The 26,096-nt window shown below is 38.5% G+C and overlaps 7 protein-coding genes and 1 non-coding gene across 9 annotated transcripts; 5 read left to right on the top strand and 3 right to left on the bottom strand.

Moving 5' to 3' along the window:
- Positions 1 to 130: 130 nt before the first annotated feature.
- Positions 131 to 1,695, bottom strand: LOC101304095 (protein-tyrosine-phosphatase PTP1-like). Of its 2 annotated transcripts, none has more exons than XM_004299308.1 (2): positions 1,587 to 1,695; positions 131 to 1,444 (listed from the first exon to the last, which is right to left on the bottom strand). In XM_004299308.1, exon 2 carries the CDS (start codon positions 1,442 to 1,444, stop codon positions 374 to 376), a length of 1,071 nt encoding a protein of 356 aa, XP_004299356.1. In that variant the 5' UTR covers positions 1,587 to 1,695; the 3' UTR covers positions 131 to 373. The 2 variants fall into 2 exon arrangements, with proteins under 2 accessions (XP_004299356.1, XP_004299357.1); XM_004299309.1 differs by having other exon boundaries at positions 131 to 1,463; positions 1,587 to 1,607.
- Positions 1,696 to 2,764: 1,069 nt separating this feature from the next.
- Positions 2,765 to 3,640, bottom strand: LOC101302939. Its single transcript, XR_184641.1, has 3 exons — positions 3,482 to 3,640; positions 3,325 to 3,392; positions 2,765 to 3,212 (listed from the first exon to the last, which is right to left on the bottom strand). It is a non-coding gene; the product is annotated as an uncharacterized LOC101302939 (transcript).
- A 4,707-nt stretch (positions 3,641 to 8,347) lies between these two features.
- On the top strand, positions 8,348 to 11,022 carry LOC101302654 (cyclic dof factor 3-like). The gene is made up of 2 exons (XM_004299304.1): positions 8,348 to 8,650; positions 9,346 to 11,022. Exons 1-2 carry the CDS (start codon positions 8,495 to 8,497, stop codon positions 10,576 to 10,578), a joined length of 1,389 nt encoding a protein of 462 aa, XP_004299352.1. The 5' UTR covers positions 8,348 to 8,494; the 3' UTR covers positions 10,579 to 11,022.
- Positions 11,023 to 13,334: 2,312 nt separating this feature from the next.
- On the bottom strand, positions 13,335 to 16,054 carry LOC101302359. Its single transcript, XM_004299303.1, has 5 exons — positions 15,730 to 16,054; positions 14,548 to 14,586; positions 13,905 to 13,989; positions 13,731 to 13,811; positions 13,335 to 13,650 (listed from the first exon to the last, which is right to left on the bottom strand). Exons 1-5 carry the CDS (start codon positions 16,051 to 16,053, stop codon positions 13,571 to 13,573), a joined length of 609 nt encoding a protein of 202 aa, XP_004299351.1. The 5' UTR covers position 16,054; the 3' UTR covers positions 13,335 to 13,570.
- Positions 16,055 to 17,232: 1,178 nt separating this feature from the next.
- LOC101308877 (probable calcium-binding protein CML45-like) lies at positions 17,233 to 17,823 on the top strand. Its single transcript, XM_004301098.1, has one exon. The coding sequence runs from the start codon at positions 17,233 to 17,235 to the stop codon at positions 17,821 to 17,823; it is 591 nt and encodes a 196-aa protein (XP_004301146.1).
- A 609-nt stretch (positions 17,824 to 18,432) lies between these two features.
- Positions 18,433 to 19,994, top strand: LOC101302074. Its single transcript, XM_004299302.1, has 2 exons — positions 18,433 to 18,805; positions 18,974 to 19,994. The coding sequence occupies exons 1-2, from the start codon at positions 18,524 to 18,526 to the stop codon at positions 19,046 to 19,048; spliced, it is 357 nt and encodes a 118-aa protein (XP_004299350.1). The 5' UTR covers positions 18,433 to 18,523; the 3' UTR covers positions 19,049 to 19,994.
- Positions 19,995 to 20,826: 832 nt separating this feature from the next.
- LOC101308583 (putative ribonuclease H protein At1g65750-like) lies at positions 20,827 to 22,062 on the top strand. The gene has a single exon (XM_004301097.1). The coding sequence runs from the start codon at positions 20,827 to 20,829 to the stop codon at positions 22,060 to 22,062; it is 1,236 nt and encodes a 411-aa protein (XP_004301145.1).
- A 253-nt stretch (positions 22,063 to 22,315) lies between these two features.
- On the top strand, positions 22,316 to 23,034 carry LOC101308291 (probable protein phosphatase 2C 55-like). The gene is made up of 2 exons (XM_004301096.1): positions 22,316 to 22,718; positions 22,769 to 23,034. The coding sequence occupies exons 1-2, from the start codon at positions 22,316 to 22,318 to the stop codon at positions 23,032 to 23,034; spliced, it is 669 nt and encodes a 222-aa protein (XP_004301144.1).
- Positions 23,035 to 26,096: the final 3,062 nt, after the last annotated feature.

Raw genomic sequence — 26,096 nt, 5'->3', positions numbered from 1 at the left:
TTCTTTCTAGCATGTTCATATAAAATATAGAAATTCTTTGGTCATAACATGTACAGAACAGAGAACAGCACCAACCTATGTGATTATCTAGTTCCTGACCTAAGAATAGTCCAAGGATCCAAGCAATGCTATAAGAACATGGAATAAGAATCTTTCATTTCTGTGCTGCATTTACAGCTATATAACATGGCAGCATTAACCGATTACATAATGTAATGACATTTCGAAGGAACTGGTTGGCAAAAGATTACTTCATTCAATAAGAAACTAACAATGGCTAAAAGCATGTAAGAAAAATATTCACCAGGAAAGAAATGATCACAATGAGCAATGTAATTGATGCAGCTGCCTCTTTTGATCTGAACTCCATTATTCAATTGCTATCTCCATGATTCGAGATGAGGTCCTCCAATTCATCAACAATGGCAGAATAACAGAACTGATATTGCTTCAGAGTCTCGACCATTCCATCTCGCTGAGACCTGAATGTGGCTATTGTACCAACAAGATCCAAAGCAGACATGTCCCCAGATAGAATTCTCTTCATTGTATCATGAATCGTGCAGTATGTTCCGGTCCTCCCAATACCTGCACTACAATGCACCACAATCGGGCCAAGCTCCGGTGGCTCCACTTGATATATCAATCCTTTCAAAATATCACGAACATCATGCGTGTCCGCGGGAACTCCATGGTCAGGCCATTCAGGATAGTGAATATGCAACACAGACACAGGCGGCTCCTCTGACCCCGCCTTACGCCTCACCTCCAAAAGCCTCAACACTAACGAAGAACTACTCCCACCAGACTCACTACTTCCAATCCACTTAGTGACAATACACACATTTCCAAAATCTCTTTCATCCTCTGCTCGAAAATAGTCTCCACACTTACCGCTATCCAATCTAGTAAGCATAACGATAACAGGGCACCGGTACTGCATCACCATCTCCCAGAAATCCTCGTAAGTATTCGGAAGTGGACCTTGCGTAGCAATGAAACGAGACGCGCTAGTCGTCACAAAGCTGGCATTGATGTAGTCACCTCCACTACTGTTAGACCTCCCCTTCAGAACAACCCTGCTTTCATCAAACGGCAAGATCTCGTCGTACCGATTCTTCCTCCAGTTGGCACTGCTGAGACCCACATTGCAGCTCTTCTCAACCACAGCTCGCTCATACAGCTCATCAAACTCCCGGCTGATCAGGCCAGGCTTGTCTAGCTTGTCTTTGAACACCTTGAGAGCCTGGGAGCACCACTTGTGCTGATCCGGCGTGAGGACCACTCTCGGCCGCCGCGGAGAGAAAGAAAAATACTCCGGCAGGGGTTGCTCTCCGGCGGCTGACGGGGACGAATCCACAGTCCCTAGTTTCTGGAACTTGATGACGTCATCGTCGCCGTGGTCAGCGTCGGAATCGAGCTGGGTTCTCTTGGCGTTAGACATCTGGGGTTAAAGTTGTGATCTTGGATCAGAAATTTGAGAGAAACAGAGCAAATTTGAAGTCAACGACGAAACCCCCAAATTGATAATGTTAGGGTTTTGCTAATATTGTATCGAGAAAGAGTGTGAGGTTTGACAATTTTACCTTGAGAGATTGGTTTCTGCGAATTACGGCGGTTCTGTGATGTGGGTTGAGGCTTCGATCGTGACTCTAGGTTTCGCCAGAGTGTGGGGGTTTTGATTTCGCTGGTTGCAGAGTTCGCCCAATTCGAATTTGGGGATTGTGAAGACGACGTCGTTGTGTTTGCTTTTGTTTCAAACCTATATAGTAAATGTCTTTTTTACCCTTCGGTACCCGTACTCGTATCCTGGCATATCCGAACGTATCCGGCAGTATATGACGCCTATACGGCCGTATCCCGTATCTCGGCTGATGTCTGGCCTAGTCTGGGTGGTCGGATGCCGCCGCTACAAGAGTCTGGCTCACAAGACCCGATGACGGCGAGTCTTCTCAGATGAAGGTTAGTATCGTCTTTTAACAATGGCTAAAGGGAATCGTCTAAAAGGTGGATCAGTGGATGTGCAGTTCAGTTTGCTCTAAACTTCGAACCCAAGTTCGATTCTCAGCAAATGAATTTTTTAATATTTTTTATACCCCCTCTCTTCTTCTGTATCAGTTACTTGGATATAGTTTAACTTTTGTCTTAAATTTAACTTTTGTCTATTAAGAATTTAAGATCGATCAGCGTATGTTGTTTATATATATAGCTCCAACATGGCTGCTTATTATATATAGATAGAGGATATGGAAGATAACAGATACGTTTGAATAACTAAAGGATTCCATTACAAACTTTGTGCTTGCAAGCTTTCCAGCAATGTTCAACTTAGTGGCAATCAAAGTGGAAATCTACCAGAAAACAATTACTCCACTTGCTTTGAGATCCATATTGCTTTGAGATATTTAGACACGACGTCTGGTTTATATATATGCTTTGGATCATTTGCCTCAAATGCTTGTTTAAGGCCATTACGTCTAGTTGTTAACTATTTGACATTCTATAGGAATTGGTTATTTCTCCAATAACAAGTTAACAGCCTGTAGGAACTAAAAAGAAAACGAACAAAGAGCAAAGCAGTTCTCAACTTCTCATCCTTTTGGCTATTATATAACTTTACGTTGGTCTTAATTTTCTGTTCTAGTTTCACATTTACTAGCTGTACCTTGATCATCTTAGTACGTAAAAAGCCAGCATAAACTGCAGGGAAATGAGGGAATCACCGGAATACAGAAAAAAACGTACTGGAACATATATAGGATTTGAAATCATGCATAAACTGCCCAATTTATCCACTGGATTTATATAGATAGAAAGCAGCTAGATCTTTCACATCCATTTCAGTACAGTACTGATGTTCATATTTCAATACTACTCTGACCATCCATGCATACTCCTCTTGGTACATATATAATTATATATGTATACTAATCCAGACCTCGATCACCTAGTTCATCTACTCCTACTGTTACAGTCATTCCCCTCTAATTTCAGCCCAATAATAAACTTAAAATCAGTGATCATGCAAGAGAGAGATCTAATCCACATGCAGATAAATAAACACTTGCAACTGAAGAAATATTCTTCTTAATTTAGCAATCAGCACATCTCGCATATTGAGGCTTCGGAGTGTGGCGGTTGTTGGCCCCTGATCCCGGATAGTCATTAAGCTCCACATCCATCCTCTCAGAAAATCTCATCTCTGTTGTCATCTGAATTCAAATATACAAATTAACTACAATATTAGTGACAGAAAGAAGATGTTGAACCTCACTATATATGACATAGAAAACCATTTTGTCAATCGAGTCAATATATATATACCGGCTTGTTATTCTCTGCAACGGTTTGATGAACTTCAGGTCCGATATGCTTATTAAGGCCTCCGATTCCTGCAAGCAAAAGTAACAAGTCAGAAGAAGATCAAAGTAGAAGAAGAACGAGAATGTATGAGAAAAGGTGGTTAATATAAGAAAATTACTTGTAACTGGGACAGCATTAGCGCAGATGAGGAGAGAAAACCCTAACAAGATAACAAGTAGACGAAGGAGAGTAGTACTGCTAGCCATTGCTGATGATCTTGAAGTAAGCAGCAGGAAGAAGCAAGCTAGCCTGTGTGAAACTGTGAATGAATGTTGAGTCGTCTGATCCAAAAAAAGGCAGTAGTACTCAATTTATACATGAAATTACACTGTGGGTTTCCTATCTGGACCTTGTTTTGTGCTGTGGAAAAAACAATTATAGTGTTTAAAGTCAAAAAGGAGGAAAGAAACCACAGTTCGTTTCGTGGGGGCCGTACGCGTTTCCAACCTTTTGCAATTTGCAAATCGATCACAGTGTTTGAAATGAGCCATGAATGATGCATGTCTATCGTGGCTGTGGAATTTGATATTTAAATGTTGAACACGAAATTAGAAAGAGGGAGACACACTAGCTAGGTAGCTGCATACACAGTAAGTAGTAGTGCAAATTAGTAGTGGAGGGTGACACAAGAATGATGGGGTGGCAAGACTTGAGAGAGATCATGCACTAAGTTGGGGGTTTTGTGAACAAGGGTCTTAGTGGGATTCATAATTGGAGCTCAATACAATGATACTGAATCGAATGCAAGAGAGAAATCCAGTAAAAGCAAAGGGCTTGTCAATAAACAACAGCCACTAAATGTGGTGCAAAGTTTGGGATTCAAGTATGACTTGGTTGACTAATACCTTGGTTAGCAAGAAACGTATAAGAAAGATCTGGTTGAATTGGATTATATGTGTAGAGCATATGCAGATGATATATGGGTGGTGTTAGGTCACTAAAAAAATAGATCTGTTTGAGATTGAGGTGTGTGTAGTTTAAGATGATGTACAAGTGTTTGGTAATTCCCAAATGACAATTTGCTCGTTTTATAATTTAGGAGTGACTCGCACTCACAAGTCACACCCCTTTTGCGAGCTGGGCAGCATGGAAGTTTCTTTCTCTAAAATACATGCATGAAAAAGTTACTGTCATAAAACTAATATTTGCAGTCTGGAAATTTCCTCCCATATTCCAAGCAAAATTTTTAAAAGACTACCAGATCGACTACCTCATATATATTGTAAATCTGTAATACCAACTTTGTGTTTTAGTTTCTACATGAGAATATCGAAGTGAACACACTGTGCCTAGCTCAAGCAGCATCCTTAATTAGGTTTTAGGGTTATGAATCGAATGAGCTTTTGTTTAATTATTACGATTAGTAAATGAAACTGATGAGAATTATACTCTTTTTGAACTAGTTACGTAGAAGAATTAGGATTGATCTGTTTAGCTTTTGAGATCTATATATTGTTTGACTTCATACTTATCAAAGGTTTGGTTGGTCACCGCCCACTTATGTATATGGTTTCCAAATTATGATATGTCTGTAAAAGTAGGATCGTGGATTAGGCAAACTAAGTTAGCTGATGTAACAGCCAATTCAAGCCAAAGGTTATAATACTGATTAAGTAGGAAACAATGTGAACCTCTTAAAGCCTTACGATCCGAAATGGTTGAGAAAGTTACAAAAGCTAAAGGCGTCAAATAAGGGCACACTGAATTTTCAGAAGCACTGCTTTCTGCTTAATTGGCAGCACTTCATCATGCATTCATGCTAGCTTTATATATTGTCAACCCATTCTGATGGGATCTGGTACAGTGAAGCTGGTATATACCCTCTCAAGCTAGTCAATCCTTTCACAACATATGATCACACTTGTATAGGTATCCATGGGATTATCAGACCAGAAAGGGATTGAGGAGGTTTGAAGATGTGGTTATGGCGTGATAATTCAGAGGAATTTTTCTCGCCTTTCCTACATATGATGCCAAGTTTTCTTTATAAATGAATTAGAAGGGAGCAAGAAGACATCGTCATTCTAAAGAAAATAAGTACTTCCATCGATCACCAACAATTTCTCTTATTTCCACTGAGTTTCGATCAGTGTTCGCACGCTAGGAGATTGAGACATGCACAATCCCAAAACTTTCATAGAAAAATGGAGCTCGATCCGTGAATCCACACAAAATATAAATTCCGTTAGTGAAATTCTCGGAGCAAACAAATTGTCATGACTGTTTAACTATAGTTTTATTAAGTTTCACCAGACTGTGGATTACCTGACTTGAATCTAGAAAAAGATTAAATCTCATAATAAAATCATTAAATATACTGTATATTTTTGATAAAATAAATAGAAATAACATATTAATACAACAAAAATAATTTAAAATGCTAATAACAACTGAACCAATGACTCATGGGTCGTGTCGTATAGGTATGAGACTAGTATATATATAAGTGACAAAATTGATTCTTGATGTTACAATTCACTAAGATCCACTCATGCATCGCTTTGATCGATTATTCTCTCCTGGGCTTCCAGCATTGCTGCTCCCATACGAGCAAAAAAAAAACAAAAAAAATTTATTTCAATAAATAAAGAAAGTTTTACATAAAACAAACTACAACACGAAACTTCTAAGAAGACATACCTCTCCTCAACTGATCCAAATAGAACGCTAGGTACACAAAATAAGATAAGTAGTAAAACTAAACTAAAAGAGATGATGCTACAATGCCCAACGAGGCTAACCTGTCCGTCACAAAATTTGCTTCACGATGAACATGTCGGATTTAACAATAGCTTGAAATTGGGAAGTGAGCCACAAAATATCTTGAATGACAAAATGAACACACCATGGAGTAGAAGCCTTCTCATTAAGACAGTCAATTATAATCTTTGAGTCTCCTTCCACCAGCACATGAGAGAATCTTTACAACCACGCTATATGTAAAGCTTCCTTAAAAGCTGTAGCCTCAACCACCAATATCGAAGTGTCTCCAATATGCCTGACAGCTGACGTCAATGAATTACCAGTAACATCCCGGAACAAAACCCAATAGCAGACCGGTTAGTTTGGACAGAAGCATCAAAAGAAATTCTTGATGGTGAAGTGCCAGATATGATCAAGGAAGTAGTACAAGTTTATTCTTTTCAATTTCTCTTTGGGCTGTCGACTAAAAAAGACATGCTGATAAATTGGGCTTCAGAAACCTTAATAGTCACCGTGTGTCAATGGGGAAGAGTACCCATTGGGCTTGTAGAATGCATCACTAGAAAAGGGTTTCATAAGATGTTCCTAATCAATTAATCATAGCTTGCATTTGAAAGCAAACTTGCTCAAATAATAAACAACAAATGACCATGAAATTCCTTATTCTAATTTCCATCCTAATCACTTGCTTAACATAATTAATCATCCTGTCAAAATCAAAATGAAACTACCAGGCATAATTATCTTAATTTTAAATCATGTTAAACACCATTCTGAGCCGCCCACGGGCCATTCGACATTTAACAACTCAACTCTTATAACTTTTTCTTTAGAATTAGGCTTGTTTAATCAGATAGTCTAATTGGGGGTATCAACTATGTGATTATCCTGATCCAAAGTTCCAAGGGTCAATATGACCTTTAGGCTTTTAGTGAGTGTACATCGTACTTAATCACGTTTTAAAAAAAAATCCCACTCCACTAACACGGGACGCGTGTCAGCCTCTCGAAGTTAGAAAAAAATTAAGCGTGGAGCTGAACTGGTGGATGCCTTACACGTGTTGCGCACTAGGATACGTGTTGAGTATCTAAAGGGAACTTAGGTAGGCTTCCCAGTTCTCACTTAAACATGTTTAACGTTTTTTTTTTTTTTTTTTTTTTATTAAATTAAACATGTTTAACGTTGGAAGAGCTGGTTTCTTCTTCTTCTTGTTGTTCTTTCTATGATCAAAAGGGATAAATTATCGTTATGTATCGACATTACATGTGGCTAAGTATCTATTAAGTGATTTCAACTCCTTAAATATGTCAATTTTTGTCATTCAACTGTCTATCGGAAAGTACACTGATGTTATTGAACACAATAATGTTGCCATGTTGGTGCAAGTGTACGTTCTCTGATTTTTTGATAGAAAAATCTCTTATTTGTTATAAGTATTTATTTTATTTTATTAAATACATAATTAATATGTCATAATACTGACGACATTTCACTTATAAGGAGAGACTTATGTCACTAGACCAAACGGTACTGGGCTTGTTATAAATCATTTGGAGACTTTTTTTTTTTTTTTACATTGTTTCTCTTTTTTTGGTTTAGAGACTAAGTTGCACAATAGGATGGTTCTTTGATCAAAATAAATTAATATCTCGTTTATTAATCATTAAACGAGCAAATTATTTTATCTTGACGGACAATTCATTTGAAATACATACTAGTAGGCATGACCTGAGTTCTATAGCTAGTTACCAAAATACCGCAAACCCTCAAAACAAACCTGACTCTCGATATCGAAGAAATGAAGAGATGCTTTTCCAAATCAAATTCTTCCAATTGCAAAAGTTCTAGCGTTAAACGTTATTTTTCTCAACACATGTGTTTTATGTTATTTGAAGTGCTTATTCCGATAAGCTCAAACACACGTGGTGTCGATTCTTAGAATGATACCCCTTAAAGAACATACACTTATATAACTCAAATACTTTTAAATTCTTTTGACAAATGCAATATAAAGCGATTTATATAAATTCCAAATGTTTTTTAATTACTAAAGTTAGAATCAACTTTAAACCGATCGAGTATACATACAAGCTCCCATGAATTGAAAAAGGTCGATGTTGGATAGCACCGAATTTGCATGCAGCTGAAGCAGCTCCCGGTTAAAGAGAGAGAGAATCCAAGTATTAAGAAATTAGGAGTAGAGAGAGAAAGAAATGAAAAAGAAAATCTGGAGGCCACAAGAACTTGTGGCTCAGAATCAAACCCTTTGGCTGATGTGGCATCCACCCTCTCTCTCTCTCTGTGTTTCTGTTTAAAGTTTAAACGGATCAAAATCTCATTCCTTGAGCCAAAGCCAGAGCGAGAGAGAAAGAAAGAACTCGCGCGTTTTTTACAGTAGTCAACAACAAGAAAAAGAAAAAACAACAACATGCTGCTCGAAGCTAAGGACCCGGCGATCAAGCTTTTCGGCATGAAGATTCCGCTTCCGGCCGGCGCCGACGACGAGGACTTGAGGTTTACTTCGCTGGCCAGAGAGGAAAAACGATCGCGAGTTGATAATCAAGAAGAGGATGTAGAAGACAAGGTAACGTACATGCACACTAGCTTCTATACACTTGTTTGTGTGAATCTGAGAGAGAGAGAGGAGGTGTGTTTTGGAAAATCTAAGAGGGATCCTTTTGTCGAAATGCCGAGAGCTTTCATGGGTTAATCTTACTTCTGCAAACTGTTGCCTCACTACTGTTTTTGTTTTGAACTTGGGAATTGTTTCGAGTCTTTGTGTTTGGAAAGTGGAAAGCTTGAAGAACTATCTGTTTCCATCACTCTGTTTTGCTTCAATGAATTGATAAGTCATCATCTTACTTTTCTCTGCTTCTGGTCTGTTGAGTTCAATTAGATTTGAATTTCCCCCATAGTTTAGTTTGAATGCCCCATTAGAAATTAGTGGTTTCTTGCTTTTCCCATCTGTTAGGGAGCCATACCTTCACAGCCACAAGCTAGAAAGAAAGCTGTTGTTTTCATTATTGATATTTTTCTTTTCACTAGTCTGTGAAAATAATTTCCTAAATTTTCTTGGAATTCATTTCACAAGTTGTCAATCTATATCTGGAATGTTCAATAGCTTTGATTATGTCAATGAAAACTACAGAGAAGCTAAAAACCAAAAGAAAAAGGACTCAATTTTTCCTAATTTTCTTTTAATCAAAGGTGTTATCACACTGGTTGCTTCTGTTCTGATTTTTCAGTACTTGTTCCTAAAGCATACTTGTGAAACTTCAGGATTCACCATCAACAAAAGCCACTGAGAGCATAGAAGAACAAGATGATTCTCCAAAAACTGAAGACTCAACCAGTATGGAAATGCTACCAGAATGTAATGTGAACCCAAAAACACCCTCAATCGATGAAGAAAGCGCAAAACCAAAATCTCCGGAGGAGAAAGAACAGAATGATGCAACCAACTCGAAAGAGAAAACCCTGAAGAAGCCTGACAAGATACTACCATGCCCTCGCTGCAATAGCATGGACACTAAATTTTGTTACTACAACAATTACAATGTCAATCAACCACGCCATTTCTGCAAGGCCTGTCAAAGATACTGGACTGCAGGCGGTACAATGAGGAATGTGCCTGTAGGAGCTGGTCGTAGGAAGAACAAGAACTCTGCCTCACACTATCGCCAGATCACAATTTCCGATGCTCTTCAAGTAGCTCGAATGGATGCTCCAAATGGAGCTCACCACCCCGGATTGAAAAGCAATGGCAGAGTCCTTAGCTTTGGCGTAGATACACCAGTCTGTGATTCCATGGCTTCTGTTTTAAACCTTGCAAATAAAAAGGTCTTAAATGGTACTACTCGAAATGGATTCCATAAGAGCGAAGAATTAGTATTTCCAGCTCCTTGCAAGGACAAAGAAAATGGTGATGATATAACAGCTTCGAAACCACAAATTCCAAATGCCAATGGCTTCTCCTCACATATTCCATGTCTTCCTGGTGTTCCTTGGCCGTATCAATGGAATTCCGCAGTTCCCCCACCGGCTTTTGCCCCTCCGGGAATGCCTATACCAGTGTTTCCTGCACCTTATTGGAATTGTGGCATCCCTTTCCAAGTACCAGTTCCTTGGTTCAATCCACAGCCTGCTTCTCCAAACCAAAAGACTCCAAACTCTGCCTCAAGTTCTCCAATTCTGGGGAAGCATTCAAGGGAGCGAGAGATTCTCAGACCAGAAGTTCACTTGGAGAAAGAAGAGCCATCGAAACAGAAAAATGGATGTGTTCTGGTTCCGAAAACATTAAGGATTGATGACCCAAGTGAGGCTGCAAAGAGTTCGATATGGTCAACACTTGGGATCAAGAACGATTGCATCAGCAGCGGGAAAGGGCTGTTTAAGGCCTTCCAATCACAATCAAAGGGTGATCAAAAGAAACATGTCCTTGAAACCTCTCCGGCTATGCTAGCCAACCCAGCAGCCTTGTCTAGATCACTCAACTTCCACGAGAGCACTTGAATTGGTTCACTTACGCCATGGTGTTACCCTTTCGCATAAGCTGGAATAGTGAGGTTGGATTCAATCGTCTCTCGAATGAGTTTTGACAGCTAACCCCATCCGGCCAGTCTCAACTCTAGGGTTTCCTCAGTAAGATAGGGAAACTAGTACTAGTGGAAACTAATTTTGCCTTCTTGTAACAAACAGCATGCACAGATTCCTTCTGATGTACTCTGAGTTTGTGTTGTTCATGTACATATCTTCATGTGAAATACATAGCTGTAAAATTAACATCATCCTTTATCTCTTTGCCTTCCATTCTCTCTGGTTCTTTGTTCAAATTAGAAGAAAAATCTTTGGCAGTATAGTTGGTCTTGCTCTAAATCTAAATTCTAGATCAAAAGATGAAGATTAATGAAGAAGGGGCCCTAAGCTGAAATGGAGTTGCAGACAAACCAACAAAATTGATCTTTTAGTGACTCCATTGAGTAGATAAACTTGAATAAATATTCCACAAGGGTCAAATTGCTGTCCCTTTCACCAGCAAAGGACCTAAGCAACTTGCACACAAGTTGAGCTGCAGGGCCTGCCTCATATTTTCCTGCTCTCTTCTTGTTTTCTTCTCCTTCAATAATTACGAAGAAAAACTGTAAGAAGCAAGATTAATCATAGATTCATAGGTAAAAGATAGGGTAACACATATTAACTTGAGCAATTAGAGACCAGGAAAGTGTGCTAAGTCCTAACTCAATAAAAAACTTATGGATCATAGGATTACCTTAGTGGAATGAAATGAAATGAAAATACCTAATTGCATTGTAAAGCACCTTGGTAGATACATCAACATCAAACACATGTGTGTCTCATACCAATCAAGAAATTATAAATACACAGATATTTTGGTGCAACCAAGCAATTCAGGCCACATTTTATGTAAAGATGAGTTGTTAGGGGACCCAAATTGCACATAATGCCATGAATCCTTTTGGCACTCTTCCCTCCTTTTAATTCCTTTCCTTTTTGCTATTTTCCTTTTCTATACGAAAGCAACTACCCATCCCATTTCATCCATATGCCTAATTTTCAAGTTTCTGGGAAACAAAGAAGACAATAATGACAGGGTTGGTTCAGTATCTGTATCACTATCTTATAACCATTAGATTTTTGTACCAGACTATCCATTAAAAACGAAACTAAACCTTGAACACAACACAACCTTACAAGTTCTACTTTTTGTGGATCACAAGTACCTGATGCCTAATGCAGCAATGCTAATGATATATCCCTACCCTAGAAGGAACTGACCTCTCTTTCTAACTAATCACCCATAAAAGTCACATTGTGAAGAAATCAAAGTAAGGAAACGGTTGGTTAAGTCATGTCAATCTAACTGTTCTAACACGAAATTCTACCTTTTCCACAGACCCTTCATACACAAGGCTTTACATTATTAGCAATTTCACCCGAGTGAAAAGGGAAAAGGAAAGAAAAGACTTCCCCAGCTCTTTCCTTTTTAATCGTGGGAAGTTGAACATGGAACATGTCCGCAGAAACACTTATAGAATAGCTAATTGGTAGTCTTTCTGCAACTCTTCATTCTTGTTCAGTGAAGATGACAGCACAAACTGTTTCACTAAAGCACTCAAGCCAGATTACACTTGGCCACAAAAACTCAGTTAGCGATTAATTCTGAGGATTTGGTTTCAGTTTATAAGACAAACACCTAACCCGTACCAATTAGGTATAGGACTGATTACAGTTAGGTGTATGATGTCGATTATTAGAGAACCAGGTTATGGAGTTTCATATACTTGGTTCATTTTCCTTGATGAAAGATTTCAGAGAAAATTGTATCAATCTGGTCAGCGATTTCGACTGCAATAATAGCACTCTGCCTATGAACTATGAAAATGATATGATCAATTAGGCCAAGTGCTCCTATTAGTTTAATGTTGACTCTCTGCATTGCTCGTGGAAATGCAGCTCTTTTCATTATGGGTCAGTCAATCTCCCACTATAAACTTATCCTCCAGTCTAGTGCTCTTATTGAAAGTTCAAACCTATCTATTCCAAAAACTATGTGTTCAACCGTATCCTAGTTCAATAAAAAGAGAGGATTAAAAATGAGATTATTCAGTTCTGAATAATTTGGTCATTAGTAATTGTGTTTAGCGACACACTCCGTCATATTTCAAGATATAAATAAATCTGTGTAGTATTGTAGACTATTACCCACGTAAACGTATGACGATCAATACATATATACAGACCATTCATAAAAATCACAGGAATTCAAATGGAAGTGGAACACCTGTATACGCATCATAGTGGAGCTTCCAATCAGAGAATAACAAAAAGTTTTTCAAGTGTGTGTCTCTACTTTCTTTAGCTTTTTTCTTCTAACATTTGAAATGCTTCTTCAGGAAAAGAAAAAAACATGAAAAAGCACTTGAAAGAAAGTGGGATGTGAAGCTTCACTTTCCCAACAGAAAGCAAGAAAAGAGAACCAACATCCAACTTTTTCTTTCATCTTTTCTTTTTCCTCTATAGAGTATAGAAGGAACACCACGTTTGGAGTTTGAAGGTGTCTGATTGAGTAATCTATCTTATAATCAAACTACTTGTACACACACACATATATATAAGCCAACTTTCTATCTTTTCTTAAAGAGCTAAAGATGATTAGTTCAAGTTGGTGATTACCGATATGCTACTGTCTTAATAGGTACACTTAAAGCTAGCCTTAAACACAAATTTGAAGTGAGAAGTCAGTGTTTGTCAAGGAAGAATTTTCATTTATCGTGACCATGCATACATCCATCACAAGTGTAATCAACAAGCTATGGTTTTCACTTTACAGATAGCTAACCTTGCGCATGAGGATTTGTAAATGGACTGTCCTCATACTGCTCCTCTTACAATCACTGAATGACATTCTATGCAGCTTGATACAAATATGACTGGAACCTAGTTTTCCAGTCTCCATGTTAGAACTTAATGCGTACACAACAGATTATTGGATTGTACACCCCCAAAACTCTTGTGCATTGCGGATGTTGCCTTTGGCTGAGTCAATCAGATCAATATCACGACCTGCACTTTCAAGAAACTTCTACATGTTACAGTTAGTTGCATTCATCCCCTCGAGGACTTCAGGAGTTTTTTGAGATTACCTGGAACCCGACAGTATGAATCTTCTTTTGCAGGACTGACATTACCATAGGCTGACAGTTCAATTAGATCCATATCACGACCTGCATGTAAAAGAAACTCTGTTATCTGTTATTCAATTAGTTGAATTCTTCCTCTCAAGGACGTTCGCAAGTTTTTGGAGTTTCATGGGATACCTGAAACCCGACAGTAAGAACTTTTCTGTATGAGCTCAGCCCTGGAAAACTCTGTTCGGTTTCCTTTTGATCTGTTCACTTTTGCCTACAGTATGGAAGAGAAGAACACATGGTTTTAGATTTTTAACAAATGTAAAATATTTTCTAGGGTAAATTTTTCTGTTCTTTAAGACGGGATACAGAAACTAGAAAAACCAAGGTGAACTCCAGTTCCAATAAAATTTGGGCGCAAGTTAAGTACAGGCTACACATAAAAGAAAATGAGATGAAGATGTTATGTGCAACCTTGGTGAGATTTAGTGAATGACTTAAAATTGACTTTGAGAGAGAAATGATAAGGTTTATCTGCATGGTTCATCACTTTTTGAACTCTGCTGATTAACAGTCATTTCTAAACTAGGATTTCACACAACATACAACTCTGTCCTGCACTCTTCTACAGTAGTTCTTTGATGCTATTGGCCACATTAGATATCAGCTTGCTGATTTGCTAAACCATCTCTGAGTAGTGGAGGTATATGTAGCAAGATTATTTATAAACACAGGTAAAATGGTATTTTTTGGACCAGAGATAGCAGATAATAATTAAAAATATAACATTTATTTAATAAACCAAGCTTCTAAAGAGAGAATACGTCCACACCTGTAAAACCTGACAATTTTCGAGCGTACTTTCTCCTCCCTGAAATGTCAAAAATTTAAAATCATTCCTCCATTTCTGTACTCATGGTTTTACAGGAAAAAAAATAAGCCAAGCAATTCAACTATCGAGGTTATTATATAAAGTAAAATGCTTTTACCTACATATAGGAAACTCAAAAACATGCTAACATGGGTCACCCAGTACACAAGAAGCATACATTAATTAAAAGTGCAAAGAAATAGAAGTATGAGGAGTGTTGAATGTTCACTCCTAATATCTCCTCAAAACACTATCCCTCTCCATCCACAAGAACATAAGGCACATGAAACTCTCGTCCCTAAATTTTTTAGACTGTTGTCACAAAGCTGCCGCACCAAGCCAATTAGAATCCTGAGCTCTGCCAACCATTTAATCTCCATGATAGAGATTGCAAAAGAAGCTTCTCACTAAAACATGATATGTAGCTCCTCCTGGGCAACTGATGCCTCAGTGAGTGCACATTAGTTCCTGGATTATGTTTGTAGCAATCCTATCATATTATGTTACACAATTATTTGGACCAACCTACAATTAGCTGAGGCACTATCCTGGTAAACGATTCACACGTGACACGCCCATATACCTTTATTACACCCAGTGAGAGTAATTTCCTGAAATAGTAATTAAAGGTTGTTCAAAGGCCTGGACCAGATCCAAAATCCTATATCACCACAGCTATTCATATTCTCGCAAAAACCGGTTAAACTAGAAAGCCATTTACATATTCATACTGATAAAACTGCATTATAAGTTTATAACATAATGTATACAAGAATTATCACCATAAAACAGAATCCAGCCATTTGAGCAACTTCTAGTCTCAGATAACCATGTTACAAACATCCATTTTCAGCAACAGAACTATATTCCAAGCAACGCCATAGACCAAAAGAACACAACTTCTTGAGTCCTATAAACATATGGAACTGAATAACACAAGCATTTCCAAAATGTACCATCTTCCAAACAGAATGCTCACAATGCCATTACAAAAATGCACAATATATAGCAAAAAAGCAAAGAACTTTGATCACAAACATAGCCATAATCTCAAAAACCAACACAACCCACCTCACAGAACACAAACCAATCCAAACCAAGCAATCCCCACAAACAGAAACACACAAAAGACTATGACTTCACCTTAGAGTACGGCACAATGTGATCGTAATCATGACATAAGCAACCGGGGCAGCCCACGAGCTTCCGGAACACTGTGTTTCCGAGCGGGTCTCGCCGCCAGCGATCCGGGTCCCGCCCTTTGATCTTCTCCGCCTTCTCCCAGCATTGCTTCTTCACATTGTGAGGGAAGCTTCTTGGGTTGTTGAAGTCGGTGACGTCATCGAGGAGAAAGGCTCGTGGTGGTGTGGGCCCGGAGTGACGAGACCTGGGCGAGATTGGGTTTCGGTCCCTTAACGGAGATGAAGGGCGGCTCCGGCGCGTTGGTTCTTTGCTTGCTGGCCTCATCTTTCTCAGCTGGTTTTTGCTTCTCTAAGCTTATCAGACTGAATCGTTGGGCCGGGTCGACCCAATAGGCCACGCAAAGTATAAACCCATTTTCTTGGGGCCTTTCTTGACCCAATATCATTTGGGCTAGTGGTGATTTTTTTTTTTCTTGTTAACAAGTGAAAAGACAATAATAACTGCAAAACAAAACCTCGATATACATTCACTCCCAGCTGATCCAGCTGGAACGTTGGGGACACTATAATAGGGAGACAGTGAAACCATATTGCTGGTGAAGAAATTTGACTCACACGGACGAGTAAATGTGATATATAATTTTTTTGAGAGGAAGAGTAAACGTGATAAAATATGAAGATAACTAACTTGGGAAGATTACGGAACGAGGAACAAAATTTCCAATTTTCTTTTTGGTGTTAAAAAATGGTGGTTGATTGAGCTAGACCATTCCGGGATCATGAGCAATTTATGTAACGTCCCGTCTTATTTGCAACCTAACATGTTTTCACTAGACCTACCCAAATGGATCAAATTCTAAAAGAAAAAAAAAATGCGAGTTTCACATTAACAAGAAACATGTGAAAGCCAGTGACAAATTGGAAAAAGAAATACTCGGAAGTATGATAAACTGTGTCAATAATCCATACCTCTGTTAAAATCAATCAAAACTTGGCGACATAGAATCCGATGCTAACATTGGACACTTTCTTTTGTATTTTTCGTGGAGTTGCAAGTTGAGAATTATTGTTACGTATGGCATAATTCCTGGCTACGCAGAAGACTTAGACATGTTTGATCGTTTTCACACTGCAACTTCTGTGCAACTCCACCCATACTTGTTTTGGGTTTCTGTCTCCCTCACACACCCCGAGTACTCATAGTGACTACACAGAAGTTTTCACACATAACAACCCTAATTTGATTAAACATTAAAAGTGACGAACTCCTAACTTGTATGGAAATTTCACAGTAATAGTCTTTGGTTATAATTTCACGGAAATTTGGATCACTTGTGACTGCATTTTCCAAAACGCTTAATCTCCAGGATGACTTGACTTCATTTCAGGTAGTTCTATACTTCTATATAACACCGAAGAGTGGCTTCCACACTCCATTGGCAAGTCTTAACCCAACTAACAATAAATCAGTCAAGCATTTCAGTTTTTCTATTCCCACCCAGAAATGGAGAAGACATTCATGGATGATGCAATTGCCAGCAGCTCCCTTGCACTTGTTGGGGTTCTGTTTTTCATAATGATTATTAAGTGGCTCATTGTGCAATTCTTTCTACACTTGTCAAGTTTGAGGTATGCGCTTCAATTCTTTGTAAGTTACTTGCTTAATACTGGTCTGCGCAATGTTTGCCGCAATAATCAGACCAAGATCACAACCCAGCAAGCTTGCATTTACAAGACAGTAGGTGTCGAACAGAACACGAAAGACTTGGGTGACACGAAACTGTGTTTAGGAGAGTTGGCAGCGGTTATGGAGAACCTGGGAAGTTTATGTGATGATAATGGGGCTAAGGAGATGGCTGACTTGCTTGAGGAGGAACCCAGCTTGGAGGAAGTGAAAGACGCCTTCCATTTGTTTGATGAAAATGCAGATGGGTTCATCGATGCAGGGGAGATCAAGAAGGTTCTCCATGTATTAGGTTTCATCCAAGCTTCGGAGTCAGAATGCAAAAGAATGATCAAGTCCTTCGATCAAAATGGAGATGGACGTATAGACTTTGAGGAATTTGTTAAGCTCATGGAAGATAGCTTTTGCTGAATTGAAGAACCCAAATTGGTCTTAAAATTTCGGAAGTGGCCTAGCTAATAGTTCAAACTTAACGCACTGCTTGCTTCCTTTCTTTCCTTCTTTCTTTCTTTGTTTCTTTCTTTCTACTCTTTATGTTCTAAAATCAACTAGATTTCCAATTTCATGTTCTTGTATATATAAGGTTGAGGCTCTGAGTTGTAAAAGGAGTAATGAGAAAAGCTCTATTTTAAAAACAAGTATGCAAAGTATATATTTATTGTTCACTAATCCTTCAAGAACATGCCAACTCAAAACAGAACTCACAGGTTGATTTACAGCAGAGTAAACAAGCTGATCAATGGCAAAAAAAAAAAATAGAGAGTGATTGAAATCTTTCAAGATTGAAAAGGCTGATGTCATACATTCATAAACTTAATTAGCAAGACCAAAACTGATCAGCCGTTCAATTTCGACCCAAGAAAAAATAGATTAGCAAGCAATTGATTGAAATCTTCTGATCAAGATTAGCTATGTTGCATGTTAACTATATGTTAGGTTTATGACAATTAAATCGCAAAGGCATTTACGTCATTCTATATTCTAAGTACTATATGTATTGTTGTAACCTCATTATCTCTCGATCAAGATAGACACGATGTAGCCTCCAAAGCTTTTTCCCTCTCTTTTATTGCTTTCTGCATTTTCTTTACAATAAACCTTGATTCCTGTCATGGTATCAGAGCCCATGGTATCTGATCCGGTACCTTGTGGCTTCTGTGTTTATCGATACGTAGTTGCTTTCGCATTTTCAAGTTCCTTTCAATTTCAGATCCCCAATTTCAAAACCGTAACCCCAATCTTGAATCGATTCCCTCCTGGAGACGTTCTTGTTCTCTCCGGCGACTGGAAACTTTCCATTCGATGTCGTCGTCTTGTCGTATGGATTTGGGATTCTGCAATTGTGTTTCAACTGCCTCTCTCCTCTCTAGCATCAGTTTCTTCCGAAAATTTGGTAATATCTCTCCGATTCATCATCTCTATCATTTGAATCGTGGAATTGATCGATCTTTAGTCTCGGTTGTTCTGCTAGTAGTTGTCAGTTTGCCATTTTTATTTTTATCAAAGTTTGAAGTTTAAGATTGAAGAAATTTATATTCCTTTTATGGTTTGGTGATTCTAGCTTATCAAGTTGGGTTATGGATTGATTCTGTGGGTTCTTTTGCCGGTCTGTGCAACTTTGGGAGAGTCTTTTTAGAATTGGATATGGACTGTGCAAAGAAGAATTGAGAGTTGATGATAGTATACAGTATATACAGCAAAGTTGGTACTGTTTGTCAGATTGGCATCTCTTTCACTTGAGTCGTGGATTTTCTCTCTAGTCTGGGTTGTTATGATCAATTCATCAGTTTTCCAGTTTAATTTTTCTTATCATAGTTTGTTTGCCGTCAACCAAAAGAAAAGGTGACGAAGCAGTTTATAATTTGTTTTTGGACTGGTGAATTGGCTTGATGGGTTAGATTATGGTCTGAATATATGACTTGTGTGCAAGTTGTGCTCGTTTTGAGAGATGGTTCCATGATTGCTGCATATCTGCTATGTATAATGTGTAATGGTCATATTGCTGCTATAAGAGCTTGAATGGTGAAGGGATGTTACATTGATCTTCTTATGCAAAATAGAGAGGAGTTGAGAGGATCTGCATGTTGCTATTATGTTGATGGTTTCCAAGTAATGGGCTGCTGTTTTATGTGAATGAATGAGAAAATTGCAGATGGTTTTAGAGAGAGGCCGAAGTTGATGATATTGAGCTGCTGGAATGCAAATGTAGTTTCAGTTTCAGATAAAGGCAAATTTCGTGAGGTTGCTGGTAGTGAGCAAATGAATATCAGAAAGTTGTTAGCAGTCATATGCAGTTTTCAGTTTGTATTCATATCAGTTTTCAGTCAAATATGAAGAAATTTTCAGTTTTCTATCACTTGCTGCTCAGGTTGTTTTATATATTGCTGCCTTACTGCCGTTGCTTTCACCATGAGAACTTTGAGGTTTTTTTCCAGCAAGCTGCCTCTCCTCTTATACCAATTCTGCTGCAAGTCAAGATGGAAGCTAGTTGATCTTATCATATCAAGTTCTTGGGTTATTGAATTGGGTGTTTTCTTGTATTTTTTGGGCTATATCTGTGTAGTTTGCAGGCAACCATTATGCTTGTTCCCAACCATATGGTTGGGAGGGGGGGGGGGGGGGGGGGGGGGGGGTGTTAACTATATGTTAGGTTTATGACAATTAAATCGCAAGGGCATTTACGTCATTTTATATTCTAAGTCCTATATGTATTGTTGTAACCTCATTATCTCTCAATCAAGATAGACACAATGTAGCCTCCAAAGCTTTCTCCCTCTCTTTTATTGCTTTCTGCATTTTCTTTACAATAAACCTTGATTCCTGTCATTGCAAACTTGTAATGTTTAAGTTGGCAGTTAGAAGCGCTTGCTCAAAAGATGACTAGTTATGATGTAACTTGATCTACTCCCAAGACTTCAAGGAAACCTCTTATTGGAATTAAATTGTGTTCGGTTCACTTAAGGAGAGTTTCCTATAAGCAAAAAGGATTAGGATATTATGCATTTACTTCCATAATGTATATCTTTATACTTTTTTATATTTAAGAAAGACTTGAACGCAGGGCAACATATATAACAAAAATATCATCGTGGGGGTCTTGGATTAAAGAAAACTGCTGATATGAACCAGGCCATGCTCGCTAAGGCCAGTTGGAGAATTTTTCAAAATGATCCTGGTTTATGGGCTGATATTTATAGGAAGAAATATTTGCAAGATTGTTGCATTGAAAGTTCTAATTCTATAGCTCCTGCTGATTGTTCTAATACTTGGAGAGGGTATTGTGCATGGTGTTGAGCTGATGAGAAGGAATCTTTAGTGGAGAATTGGTGATGGTGCTAAAATCAAGTTCTGGTGTGACTTGTGGGTGATGGTAAAACCCTTTTCCATTTTTCCCTTCCTCATGTGATTATTGACATGAATGCTACCATTAAAGAGTTCTGGTGTGATACTGGTTGGAACATCCCTCTTCTCAAATCTGTGCTTCCTGATCATGTTGTTATGCAGATTATCAGTGTCCCTTCTGGGTTTGGTGTTAGTGGTCATGATAAGTTGATTTGGAATGCCACAGCTAATGGTAAATTTTCTGTTAAATCAGCCTATAATTCTTTCTTTGACTCTGCTGGGGTTTCAAATCCCTTGTGGACTCATCTTTGGAAGTTAAATTGTCCTCCTAAGTTGAAAACCTTCATGTGGTATGTTCTTCATCAGAAAATCCTTACTAATGTGCAAAGAGTCAGAAGAGGTTTCTCTACTATTGCTAGTTGTCCTATTTGCAAAAATGCTGATGAAACCCTTTTGCATTTACTAAGAGACTGTCCAAGATCTCAAGCTATTTGGAACTCTATCCTTAGTCCAGGTTCCATTACTAATTCTTTCTCTTTGGATTGGAATGGTTGGATATGTGCTCAGTTTCATTGTCATGTTGTCATCAAAAACAATATTCAGTGGTGCAATTTGTTTGTCTTTGTTTGTTGGTTTATTTGGAAGTGGAGAAATAAGGTTATTTTTGACCCTGCTTTCATCTTGCCTGCCTGCCCTAATAAAGTTATTTGGAACTATGTTGATGAGTGGTCCAGTGCTCAGTCAAAAGCTTCTATGCAGTCTATGTTCAGTTACACCATGTTTTCTTGGTGTAAGCCCCCTGAAAATTTTTATAAGCTGAATATTGATGGATCTAGATCTTTCAGTTCTGGCTGCATTGGTGCTGGTGGTGTGTTAAGGGATCATCTTGGTATCTGGATTGATGGTTTTCAGGTTAACCTTGGCACTGGTGAGGTCTTGGATGCTGAGGCTTGGGGCCTGTTCTTTGGCTTAAGAATGGTGGCTATGCATAACATTGTTAACTTGGAAATTGAATCGGACTCTGCTCTCCTTGTCCAGCTTATGTTGAAGTCTGATACTGGTGTCCACCCCTTTGGCTCTCTCCTGGACAGCTGCTCTGTGATGATGTCTAAGTTGCTGAATGTTAATATCAAGCATATTTTCAGAGAATGCAATATGGTGGCTGATGCCTTGGCTAAAAATAGTATCAATCATGATCTTGGCTTAATCTCCTTTGATGTTGTGCCTGCTCATGCTATTCAGGCTGTTCTTGATGACCTTGCTGGTGTTACTAGAGCAAGAAAGACTGGCTGTTGCTCTAGCCTCTAGCTTGTAGTTTTGCTGTTTTGTTTTTCCTCTTTGTTTGGGCCTTTTAGGTCCCTTCTGTAACAAAAAAAAAAACAATATACAACAAAAATATATAAAAGCTCTAGGCAAACTGGGTGAATTAGGATACAAACACAGCTTAGCTAGCTAGCCAAGATGAAGAATATGGACAAAGTGAAGGGATTATGGGTATACTCGAAGATGAAGATACTAAGATGGTATGATCGGTATCTAAGACTTCAAGGTGGTGTTGAAGATGGACTTGGGCGCATACTACTTACCGAAAAAAGGTGAGGATGCTCACTTCATCTTTGCAGAAGAGCAGACCATTGGGGTGGTGGACGGTGTTGGTAGTTGGGCATCAAAGGGAGTAGATGCCGGTGAGTACTCCCGGGAGCTCATGCGCAACTCCGAAAAGGCTATCCACAATCACCAAAAATCTGGACAAGAAATCAACCCGATAAAAGTATTGGAGGAAGCTTACATCAACACCAAACACATTAAACTCGGATCCTCCACGGCTTGCATTATGACTCTCAAGAACACCAAACATGGATCAGTAAGATCCTCCGCCAAGGCAACCTTGCATGTTGCGAACATTGGGGACAGCGGTTTTATGGTGTTCAGGAAAAATCACAACTCTAGTTACGAGTTACGCGGTCAGTCTCTCCACCTCTGCGGAAAGGTTTTAATGTCCCATACCAATTAGGAAATGGAAAAAGAAGCGACGATCCTGACTTGGCGGATGAGATCGAGATTATCGATCTGATAGAAGCCGAAGATGTCATAGTAGTTGCAACTGATGGGTTGTTTGACAATGTGTTCCCGTATGAGATTGGATATATCATGAATCATCGTGATTTTAAGACCGAAAAACCAGAGGAGCTAGCAGAGAGGATAGGAAGATTTGCTGCATACAAGTCCAAGGACAAACACTGTGATTCCCCTTTTGCAAGTGTTGCATACAAGTCCTAGGACAAACACCGCAATCATGTAGGAGGAAAAATTGATGATATCACAGTTGTTGTTGATATCATACTTAGGAAGACTAGATTAGTTCCCAACAAAAAGAAGTGAAACTTAGTACTTCTTACTTATGAAAACGAGAATACCAAATCCATTTTTTGTTTGTTTGTTTTGGCAAATCAAATTTATAAGCACATGAATCAGTGTAATGTGACACTGTAAGTAACAATCCTACTTACAGAAATATAGAATTTTCGAATTTAGCAAATCTATTTGCATGCAAGGATTTATAAGTTTGTTACTGTTTAAAATTTGAGCAACTTGCTTGACAGTTAAGAATCCACTATGTGTTTGGATGAACACATCAAAAGGTTATTCTTAAACAAATTTGTTTCTAACTCCATATTTGAGTTTTTCAAGAAAATAAGTTCTTTTCGTTACAAACAGATTCTCTATAACTATTTCTAAAATAGAGAATGTGAAGAGGAAAAAACGACATTTCCTAAACTTACGGCAAATCTTCGAATTCTAAGGAAGAAATATAAAGATTTTTTTAAGATTACCGTAAAATAGGGAATATGTCAGGACCCACCCCGAATTTCACTCTGAAACCCAAAGTAAATCCTGCGGGGACCACCTCCAAGGAAAGTTTATCGAAAATTCGGCATAACCTCCCTTGAAAATGGACAACCCTTCCTAATAAAAAGCTGCAAACACTTCTGAAAATTTAAATCCAACCTTAAACTCCTGGAGCCTTCGTGCTCCCCAAATCACAACACCACCCAAATTAATTACTAATCTAAACAAATCTCATATCCAACCCTATATAAGTTCAGAGCAACTCTAATAAGAAGAAATGAAACATAATAAATTAATAAGCGGAAGCTATATGATAACTATGTCTCATCTCCATGTACGCCCGACCTCAACTAAACTAACCTGCAAGCTGGGCATTTTTAAAACGAAAGGCATAGGGCAAAACATTTGAAAACGTTAGAGTGAGTGGACAAAAATAAATTAATAAAAAAATATTTATGCATTCCCATTTTAATTTCCAAAGAAATTATACTGCATGCGACCTCTCAAAAGCGCTTAACTCATAAACTGACAATTTCACGACTAGCTCTGGCTAGTCACCAACTCAAATAAAATGGAGTCTCTCAGGCTAAACTATATATAAACATATATGTGTATGTATTTACACTCGTCAGACTCCTTGTATGAATTCTATGAACAAATTAGAAAAATAGAAATTCATACAAGGCTACGACGTTTGCGTCTAACGCTCACGTCGCGCCATAATGAAATTTTTTCCTCATTATAACCGAAGAGGACGGTGTATATATACGTGTGGACTCCCTATATGAAAACCTAAATAAACCAGAAAAGAACGTAGTTTTCATATAGAGCTATGACGCTTGTGTCTAACACTCACGTCACGCCATAATGATATTTTACCTCATTATGACAGACCAAGCACGTATGGCTAGCTAGCATTTATATACATACTATACTCATAACATCCAATAAACATATCCACCGAAAATCTCATTTTCAGAACTCTCCAAAGGAAAAATTGCTAAATAACCGAGAAATCAATAAGTCTCATTAAAAGAAATAAATGATCAACAAAATAATTCATCGCATGCTTTTCAATTAAAACAAAGGTCCACTCACAACTCTAGGCATAAGCCCGACGAAATCCAAATCGCCACTCCAGTGAGGTTTCCTCAAACTCTGGCACAAATATATATAATTAATTTCCCAACTAAAAATTCAATATTTAAACAAAATAGGCAAAATTAACCGAGAGTCATACTCACGCTCATCATTGCCTAACTTCGATACGGTCCACACCTCAATACTAAAACCAGCAGCCTTAACTACACCCTTCCACAAATTATACGACTTTAATCCAACGGTCGGATTCTACCTTATTAATCCGTCGAAATTACAAAACTTCGGAAATTCACAAACCTATTTAAAACTCATCCAAAAATTCCATAATTCATAACAATAAACTCCCCTAAATATTCCACATTTAAAACCATAAAAATCTCCCCCACAGCGGCGGCCGAAAGCCGACTCCGACGACCTCCAATGCTTATCAATTTTTGACAGCATCTTCCTCTCAACTCCCTCTACAACATTCCTAACTAGCACAAACATCAATTTCAAGCCTAATTAGGTCAATCGAGCAAAAACATCCTAGAAGCCCTAGAAAATTCAACTCCACATTTCTCCTTACCTAGCTCAAGAGAGAGTGAGCCATTTGGAAGGGTTGCTGCACGGGAGGAGGGCTACAAAACGAGCCAAGGATCGCTGGCTTTGGCGGCCGGAGGAGGGAGTTCCGGCGACGGAGGGCTTAACTCAATCGGACCTCTCGGGCCTGATATCTTCCTCACGGCGGCGCTAGGGGGGCTGTCACCGATCCAGGGAGGTGGCTGAGTTGATGGCCGACCGAACGGGACCGGTGCGGCGGCGGTTGGTGGCCGGACGGCGAGAAGTCCAACGGGGAGAGAGAGCTCGGGGAAGGGAAATTGGGAGAGAAGAGAGAGACGAAAGAGAGGGAGATAGGTTTGGGCCTCACACAAACCGGTCCAACACCTATATACCCACACCTACTCCAAAATAAAACACCCCGAAAAATAATACCCTAATAAAAATTACCTTTTATTAGCTAAAATTTACCATTTTTACCGTCGTCATATTTTTCTCCTACGAATAATTCTCCGAAATAATCGTCCCTCAAAACCCCTTTAGGGACCAATTAAACCATAACTTATTGACGGAGACGGTAAAATTTTTATTAATACCAAGCTAGTAAACAAGGTAAAAATTTAAAGGTCGGGATGTGACAGAATATGCTAGAATTGATTGTATTCAAATTTCTGCGACCCTTTTTTTATTTGTTTTATCATTCTTGGATTCAAAAAGAATTCTTAGACTATACAGATTTACAAAGTCTTCTAGATTCACATAGATTTTAAAAAGCTAACTTTTATAGAGAAGACATGTCTAGAGAGAGAGAGAGAGAGAGAGAGAGAGAGAGAGAGAGAGAGAGANAGANA

Source organism: Fragaria vesca, linkage group LG5 (genome assembly GCF_000184155.1).
Source record: "Fragaria vesca subsp. vesca linkage group LG5, FraVesHawaii_1.0, whole genome shotgun sequence".
NCBI classification, from domain to species: Eukaryota; Viridiplantae; Streptophyta; class Magnoliopsida; order Rosales; family Rosaceae; genus Fragaria; species Fragaria vesca.
This window is presented reverse-complemented; position numbering and strand designations above follow the sequence as displayed.

What these genes read in the sequence shown, in the direction of transcription:
- LOC101308877 (XM_004301098.1), top strand. Translation starts at nt 17,233, where the DNA reads ATGGAGAAGACATTCATGGATGATGCAATTGCCAGCAGCTCCCTTGCA.
- LOC101308583 (XM_004301097.1), top strand. Translation starts at nt 20,827, where the DNA reads ATGAATGCTACCATTAAAGAGTTCTGGTGTGATACTGGTTGGAACATC.
- LOC101304095 (XM_004299308.1), bottom strand. Translation starts at nt 1,444, where the DNA reads ATGTCTAACGCCAAGAGAACCCAGCTCGATTCCGACGCTGACCACGGC.
- LOC101302074 (XM_004299302.1), top strand. Translation starts at nt 18,524, where the DNA reads ATGGTATCAGAGCCCATGGTATCTGATCCGGTACCTTGTGGCTTCTGT. An exon ending in CAGTTTCTTCCGAAAATTTG is followed by an intron (nt 18,806 to 18,973) that starts GTAATATCTCTC and finishes TGGTGATTCTAG; the next exon opens with CTTATCAAGTTGGGTTATGG.
- LOC101302654 (XM_004299304.1), top strand. Translation starts at nt 8,495, where the DNA reads ATGCTGCTCGAAGCTAAGGACCCGGCGATCAAGCTTTTCGGCATGAAG. An exon ending in AAGAGGATGTAGAAGACAAG is followed by an intron (nt 8,651 to 9,345) that starts GTAACGTACATG and finishes GTGAAACTTCAG; the next exon opens with GATTCACCATCAACAAAAGC.
- LOC101308291 (XM_004301096.1), top strand. Translation starts at nt 22,316, where the DNA reads ATGGACTTGGGCGCATACTACTTACCGAAAAAAGGTGAGGATGCTCAC. An exon ending in CTCTAGTTACGAGTTACGCG is followed by an intron (nt 22,719 to 22,768) that starts GTCAGTCTCTCC and finishes CATACCAATTAG; the next exon opens with GAAATGGAAAAAGAAGCGAC.
- LOC101302359 (XM_004299303.1), bottom strand. Translation starts at nt 16,053, where the DNA reads ATGAGGCCAGCAAGCAAAGAACCAACGCGCCGGAGCCGCCCTTCATCT. An exon ending in TTCTTACTGTCGGGTTTCAG is followed by an intron (nt 13,812 to 13,904) that starts GTATCCCATGAA and finishes TTTTACATGCAG; the next exon opens with GTCGTGATATGGATCTAATT. An exon ending in TTCATACTGTCGGGTTCCAG is followed by an intron (nt 13,651 to 13,730) that starts GTAATCTCAAAA and finishes TTGAAAGTGCAG; the next exon opens with GTCGTGATATTGATCTGATT.